The sequence below is a fragment of the Anarrhichthys ocellatus genome, unplaced genomic scaffold (assembly GCF_004355925.1).
Source record: "Anarrhichthys ocellatus isolate YVR2014 unplaced genomic scaffold, GSC_Weel_1.0 scaffold16, whole genome shotgun sequence".
NCBI lineage: Eukaryota > Metazoa > Chordata > Actinopteri > Perciformes > Anarhichadidae > Anarrhichthys > Anarrhichthys ocellatus.
Genome location: NW_022280046.1, coordinates 3,993,142 through 4,000,590, shown reverse-complemented (window position 1 = coordinate 4,000,590; position 7,449 = coordinate 3,993,142). Strand labels below are relative to the sequence as shown.

Below are 7,449 nucleotides of genomic sequence, written 5' to 3'. Positions count from 1 at the left end.
AAAAAAAAAAAAAAAAAAAAAAAAAGAGTACGAAACAATCCGCTAGCAAGCTTGCTACTTTGTGTCAGACAAATAAAACAGACCTGCTGTGTGTTTTTGTCGCTCACAATTCAAATCCGCTACATTGTTTGAAAACACACTTACCCGAGGAGAAGATTAAAGGGCGGTGAACCGTCATTCGGGTACCTGTCAGAAAAGCCTGCTTGTTCATTTTAAATGCATCCAGAGAGACTTTAAACTGTATTTTCCACCGCTGAGCCGCCGGGATGATGGCCCCCTCATTCAAAACTCAACCAAACATGTATCGCCTCACACGCTACAACATGAACGGTAGCGCGAGGCCGACAATCCCCGCCTCTTCTCCCTTCCTATTGGCAGACTCCCGGAGTTCAGCAGATAACCTGTTGCCAGACGTGTGTCCTATTGGCTGCGGTTTCCGTCCTTCAAATGTATTTACGTACAAAGGTATGCTGGGGATGTTTATCAGCGGGTACCTTGATTGTCCTCTTTACAGTTGCATCATACTGTAGCTGGTCAATTAAACCTAATTGATAGAAGAAACAAATAGGACATGTGCTTATCTTTGCAATGCTTCCTTTTTCTAACCTGCCATGTGGTTTAACACCTCTGCACCGCAACGCTCACAGACTTATATCACATTTTGACAGTGAAATCATAAAGCAAGTAAATAATAACGCAAACCATTCTAATGATGACAAACTAGGTAATGGACCAACACTAGCAATGTCCTTATATTCCGTATAGATTTGCAGGCAACAGGATAGTCAATGGTCACTAAACTGAGTAGTATAAAGATAATATAGCCTATTACCTGTTAAACGTTGAATGTTGTTTTTTTTCTTCAAATTTGCCTAAGCTGTTTTAAATGTTATTTCTTCTTTAGTTTTTCCCCTTAAAAACTTCACGCCCATATAGAACACTGATGCCGGAAGAGTATGTTGTTAGGTTTAGAAAGCAGCCTATAGTGAAATTTTGAAGCATTGGCCAGTGATGGACAGAGCGCTTATCAGGGATCCTTCAATAGGTCATATGGCCACAACATGCACATATGGCGACAAACGCTCAGGCCGCACCTGCATGCAAATTAAGTCAAATCATATCTCTGCGATGAAGCTGTTTCCCGAGTTTAAATCGGTCTTCGTCAGTAGGCTACAGGTAGCAGCCTGCGTTAATCCTGAGAGTATTTTCCTGACTTCCTCATCATACATAAGGAGCTAAATATGCGCATGCTCGGTGCGCGCAGTTACCTGGGGACCTGTTGCTCAGCTGCTGCTATATACTGCGGTAAGATGACGCCTGTGTTAGACTTAAATGATGTCTGTCGTTATCCTTCATCGGACGTAAATGATTCGCCACAGACCTAGATGCTACGCTATAACAAGACTATAACCAAGCCGGATGAAAACACTACAACAAAAAAGTGGACACCACAAGTCGCCGTGTCTTTTACCTCAGTCGGATTAACTATCCAAAGCAGGTCACCCACTTGTGAGTATTGTTTTTGCTTTGTCTTTTATTCATTGTCTTTTTCAAAAAGGGTTTGGCAAACAGTGGTGAGATGGTCAGTAGACTCCTTATATTGAAATTCACGTTTATGTGGTAAAGGCTATAGAGAAACAGTGTGTTGCAAACTTATTTTCTTTAACAGTCAATGTTTAACATGCAGGGGTGATTAGATAATTTAGAAAATTTTAAGCGTTATAAATAAAAAAAAGAGGGAAAATAGATATATAGGGCATGTGAAGCCCTAACAAGCACAAAATATTCTATTGAAACCAAGTCCAAAATAATAAAGTGGGAGTTAATCCACTACATTCATATTACATGTTCCACACCGTGTCTTCAGGGGCTGTGTGCCTGTCAGCAGGTAGCCACGGGATGATGCTCTGAGTGTGTAGACAAGAGCAGATAATATCCCTCTGTGGACCATCACCAAGGAGACAGAACCTCTAGAGGGTTACCTGCAGTGTTAGCTATAAAAAGCTCTCAGGTACACCCATGCCACTGTAATGGTTTAGTCAGTGAAGAGTGCATTTTAAATGTGTTCTCTGATATCATTGCATTTAAAAAGAAATACATCTTGATGTGTTATTTTGACATGTGTGTGCAGGTGTGTCTTTGATTCGAACGCTAACAGGCAATGGGCAGATTCTGCAAATGCAACGGGAGACTGCTCTGCATGTGCCTGCTTCCCTGCATGATGACCGGCCACCTTCTGATTTATGTCCTGGTGTCCATATTCGTCACCATCTCCTACACGCCTCAGAAAATAACCGTCCACTACATTGCCTCTGGGGTTTCTGCTAACTCCTCTGCGCTGGCCTCTCACCCAGTTGGCCCTTTCTGGAACCTTCGTCTGGAGGACAGCGCACTGTGGAACCAGTTGCAGCATGCGTGGGACCGTCAGCACAACCCAATACTGCGAGGAAACACAACTGGGATCACGGGAGAGACGAAACTGAATCTTTTATCAGAAATCGAAGACGAATGCTCCTCCATCTGCATGTCACGCGAGTGTTCAGTCCCTCGTGTGCAGGATTTTAACAGCTTGCCAGAGCAAATGAGGGCGTTTATTATGGCAATGCACTGCAGGGAGTACCCCCTCCTTATCAATCAACCTGGTATGTGTAGGAGGAACAGTAGTAGCCTTGGTTTGGATTCTCCCATGCTCCTCATGGCCATCAAATCCCAAGTGGGGAACTTCGAAAACAGGCAGGCCATCCGGGAAACATGGGGACGCAGTGGCCTGGTGGAGGGAGAATCGAACAAGAAGGGCGGATTGGTGCGCACAGTGTTTCTCCTCGGAAGGCAGGACTCAAGCACAGGTCCTCACCCGGACCTCAAAAACCTCCTGGAGCTCGAGAACCAGAAATACGGGGATATCCTGCAGTGGGATTTCAGAGACACCTTCTTCAACTTGACCCTGAAGGACTTGCTGTTCTGGCATTGGCTCCAGCAACACTGCCCCACGGCCATCTTCGTGTTCAAAGGGGATGACGATGTCTTCGTTCGAACAGGTGCCCTTCTGGATTACCTGCACAAGCAGTGGGACGAGCACAACCTGTGGAAAGCCTATACAAATAAAACCAACCTGGATCTGTTTGTGGGGGAAGTAATCTATAACGCAATGCCCAACCGTGAGCCGTCCGCTAAATATTACATACCAGAACGTTTCTACAAAGGCGGGTACCCACCGTACGCCGGCGGAGGAGGGGTGGTGTATTCTGGCTCACTTGCATTGCGATTGAAAGACGTGTCCGAGAGGGTGCGCCTTTTCCCAATAGACGACGTGTATCTGGGCATGTGCATGCACAGACTGGGGCTCTCCCCAAGCCATCACCCGGGCTTTTTAACATTTGATCTCCCAGAGACGGACAGGGGAAATCCCTGCGCTTACAGATCCGTTCTGCTCGTGCACAGACGGAGTCCCAACGAGATGCTGACCCTGTGGAAGCAGCTCCAGAGTCTGCCAGGTCACTGCTGAGGCTCATTTGCCTGCCAAATAGGATTCCTTCGAGTACAGGTTGACTGATGCCACCACACTCATTTAGAAAACGCACACTCTGTGACTGCATCTTCCTGTCAAGCAGGCAGAACCACATGAAGTTCAAATGCAACGTACCTTTCCTCCGAAGAGTTACGTCACACTGAGGAGGAGACTGATCTACCTCAAAGTGTACTTATATTATGAGGGCATTACACAATAAGGGCGCGTACATGCTACTTTTTTAAATAAATCAATACAGGTGTGCATTTGTACCCTTTCAACTTAAAAGTTTTATTTTACTACCCAATAAATAACATATACCGTACATGTTGTTTCATGATATTTGAAGAGAATACTGTGTCACGTGTTCACTGGTTGACATGAATTCATTTGTGTTTTCTCTTGTTTTCCTCATGTTTGCTTTAAGTTAGCAGTTCCATCTCAGATCACATCTTAAAATGTCTCACATCCTCTTCGGCACATATTTAAAATGCAACTGATCCTTTCTAATCATTTTGTAACTGCAGTGATGATTTGTCACAATGCTTGACTTTGACAGGGGTTACCATTTGGCCAGCGAGTATACAATGTATAGAAGAATTGTGTTAATAATTAAAAAAAAACACTTTTCACTGGAACCACTTATTTACTGCACAACATGTTGCTGATTTTAAAAGGGGTACATTGTTTTCCACTCATGTTTTCTACCTATTTGATTTTCAATCGTGAAACAGTTAAATATGCCTGACTGGTAATGTTAGCCAATTGACTGTTAATTGTAAGATTTTGTCTTTGAATCGGAAGAGACGGAGTTGTCACTTAAGATGAACACAAACGACAACAATGCTATTTGTTTCTCTCCTCAAGGATTCCAATTAAAAAAATGTATGATATTCAAAAGTAAATAAATGTTTGTCTCTGAAAGCATGCCTTTATTGAACAGACTTGTTTATTTATGTTGTTTATGGTGTTATAATGAAATTATATTTTGTTTGCGATCCTCTTACAATAATATGTCTTTAAGAAGGCAGACATGAAGTCAAAATGCAAAACGTTTCGCAGCTGATAAACCACCATCATCGCAAACCCAGCACAGTGATCAAATTTAACTGAATGTTTATTAATCCACAGTTGTGAGTGTAGCACTAAAAAAAGATATCGGACTGTTTAGTGTTTGATGCTCCACTTCATCCTTGATCACTGCAGAGGTAAACTGCTTTGCATGTTTGTTTGGCTATTTCTACAGGATACACAGGGGCTACATATTTGGAAATATTTGCATTTGGAAATGCAAATTATGCAAAATGTTTTGTGACCATGAACAAAGCAAACATTCATATAGTCCTTATATTTACCAGAAATAAAGGAAAACCAGGAAGTAAATATACTACGCATATTTTAAAGGTACAACAAAATTAAGTAAAGTATAAGAACCGTCTTCATTTACCCTGCTGGAAGATGAAGAGGAGGAGGTGGGAAATGAAACCCCAGATGAAGAGTCTCCTCCAGGGAGAATGAAAGCTGTGGCAGAAAAACACCAACAGAAAGAGAAGAGAGATAAGATACTGAGTGTGACTGGGTCCTCACTGAACTATTCAGCAACTATTCTGTCTGCTATTCTCTTCATTGTATTACAGCATATTCTTCTGTGGTGTCTATCATTGATTTTGGTTCTAATAGGCAGACAGTGGCTTCAGAGTAATGTGCTTGAAGAGGAAGATAAGTCTATCTAAGGACCACAGGAGGAAGACTACTGAGCTGCTGAACACTAATGAGGAAATGGAAGCAAGGTGAGCTACTGATGTAATTACAATTCAATTCAACTTCAAAATTATATTCCAAAGCTGCTCAGCTTTCCTACTAGTGGTAAAACTACTGGTGCTGCTACTACTATGAGCTGTTGTTCTCTGTTGTACCAGGACAAACTGGACAAAGAAAACCTCAATTAGTATCTTTCAAATCGAGCTACAAGTGGAGGTAGAGACAGTAAATGATCACGGCAGGTAAATATACACTTAACACTAATAAGTTTTAGTGACATCTAGTGTTGAACTACTGCAAATACATGAGGTTCCTGAGAACACAAGAATGATCCAGTGACTTTAGCACTCCTGAGTAATTGTTCTCCCTAGTGGAAGGAATTGGTAGTGACAGGAAAGTTCCTGAAGACTGGACCTCCTCCAGTTAGAATATAAAAGCTGGGACAGTCCCACTGCAGAGACAGAAAGCAACACAGAAGAGAAGACATTTTAACAACAATAGATATTTGAACAAACACGATCGACCTGGTGACTCACTGCTCATGAGTAACAGCTCTGTAGAGTAGAGAGCTGTGGAAAAATTAAACACTTACTGCTAATACTGGTAATAGATGTCATGTTGGAATTATAAAGTTATCTTAAATGCCAATTATATAAAAAGCATGCTATTCATTTACAGATGAAATAATTATGTTTCACTACCAAAATATAAGTGATAATATGCACAAAAGTAACACACTTCATTAAAAACGTGACAAAAAAAAATTTAAATTTTGTTTTGTTTATTTATCATACAAAAACATCTATAATAATCTGTTAACACTTGTGTGGAACACAGTTCTTATTCATTGTTTCAACAGCATGCCGATGAGTCCATGTCCTCAGGTTTGTCCTGTGTGCTGCTGCCTTGTGTCTGAACACACACTCTGCTGTGTCTTCTCCTCCAAGCTCCTCTTGACAGTCAGCACTCTCTCAGCCTCCTCCTCACATGGAGCTTTGGCAGCCTGGATGTGGAGCTTCCCGTCTGGATCCAGGTAGCAGGTGAGGGCCTCAGGGTTCGGCCCTTCAGGCAGATCAAACTCCTGTCTGAACTCCTGGCGTCTGTAAGAGTAGGAGCCTTCCCCGTCCTCCTGCTTCTTCTCTGTCTTCCCGCTGACTCTCAGCTTGCGGCCCATCTGCCTGACAGACAGCTCCTCTGGGGGAAATCCTCGAGTGTCCAGGGTCAAGCCAAAGTGCTCTCCCTCTCCCTCCAGCTGGCAGGAGACCGGATGCAGGGCCGCACTGGTTTGGAAAGGCTCCATCTTCTCCAGGGTCTTGTGTTGAAGTTTGTCCATCAGCTCCAGACTGTGGAGCTCCTGTAGGTTTCTCTGCAGTAGATCCTGCTGGTGGAGCAGAGGTTTGACCTGTGGCCACAGACTGCGTACAGGCCAGTAGAAGTCCATGAATGGACTGAGGGCAGACTGGAATCCATGAGAGTACAGCATCTTCAGTGTGTCTTTAGTGTTGAGTCCTCTTGTTAAAATGTCTTCTCTTCTGTGTTGCTTTCTGTCTCAGCAGTGGGACTGTCCCAGCTTTTATATTCTAACTGGAGGAGGTCCAGAGTCTTCAGGAACTTTCCTGTCACTACCACAACTCTCCACTGGGGAGAGCTGCTTCTCTGAGTTGTGGACGTCACTGGATCGTTCCAGATCGATCAGGAATGCTGCTGTTTGAAATAAACTGGGGCCAACGTTATCAGTACAAATGAAGATTTGACCCACAATACAGAATCAAGTTAAAAAAATATGATATCTGAAATGTACTCTATTTGGTTCCAGAGTGTCATAAAGTGTAATGAATTATAAAGATTTCCAATAATGCCGCTCTCTAATCTTCATAAATCAGCACTCCATTATGTAATTTTAAATTTGTGTGTATGTGTGTGCGTGTCTCTGTATTTTTTCTTTTTTTGCAATAAGGTTACATTCCAAAAATAAATACATGCTTTCAAAATTGGTTTAAAATGTCAAAGATAAAAGATAATGAAAGGTTGCGTTCCTTTATGTTGAAGAAATAAGGATTCAAGGAATTCAGGGAACACAAAAAGATATCAGCGAAACATCTTTTTAAAGAGACCTTTTCTTTTTTCTATCATACATCAACTAATTTATATAGAAATAGGGTGACTCCTACATTACCCTA

The 7,449-nt window shown here is 42.3% G+C and overlaps 2 protein-coding genes across 4 annotated transcripts in view; one reads left to right on the top strand and one right to left on the bottom strand.

The window, feature by feature from the left end:
- The window catches only part of LOC116388314 (N-acetyllactosaminide beta-1,3-N-acetylglucosaminyltransferase 2), a 6,610-nt gene extending 1,455 nt beyond the window's left edge, over positions 1 to 5,155 (top strand). The window contains exons 1-2 of one of the 3 annotated variants that reach the window (XM_031856027.1): positions 7 to 1,509; positions 2,132 to 5,155. In XM_031856027.1, the coding sequence (XP_031711887.1) occupies positions 2,162 to 3,505 (1,344 nt within the window). In that variant the 5' untranslated portion in view covers positions 7 to 1,509; positions 2,132 to 2,161 and the 3' untranslated portion in view covers positions 3,506 to 5,155. Of the gene's footprint in view, positions 1 to 6 lie in introns of those variants that run through there. The other 2 variants (XM_031856026.1, XM_031856028.1) reach the window with 2 other exon arrangements.
- Positions 5,156 to 6,149: 994 nt separating this feature from the next.
- Positions 6,150 to 6,752, bottom strand: LOC116388239 (heat shock protein 30). Its single transcript, XM_031855921.1, has one exon. The coding sequence runs from the start codon at positions 6,750 to 6,752 to the stop codon at positions 6,150 to 6,152; it is 603 nt and encodes a 200-aa protein (XP_031711781.1).
- Between the last annotated feature and the right edge of the window lie 697 nt (positions 6,753 to 7,449).

What these genes read in the sequence shown, in the direction of transcription:
- LOC116388239 (XM_031855921.1), bottom strand. Translation starts at nt 6,752, where the DNA reads ATGCTGTACTCTCATGGATTCCAGTCTGCCCTCAGTCCATTCATGGAC.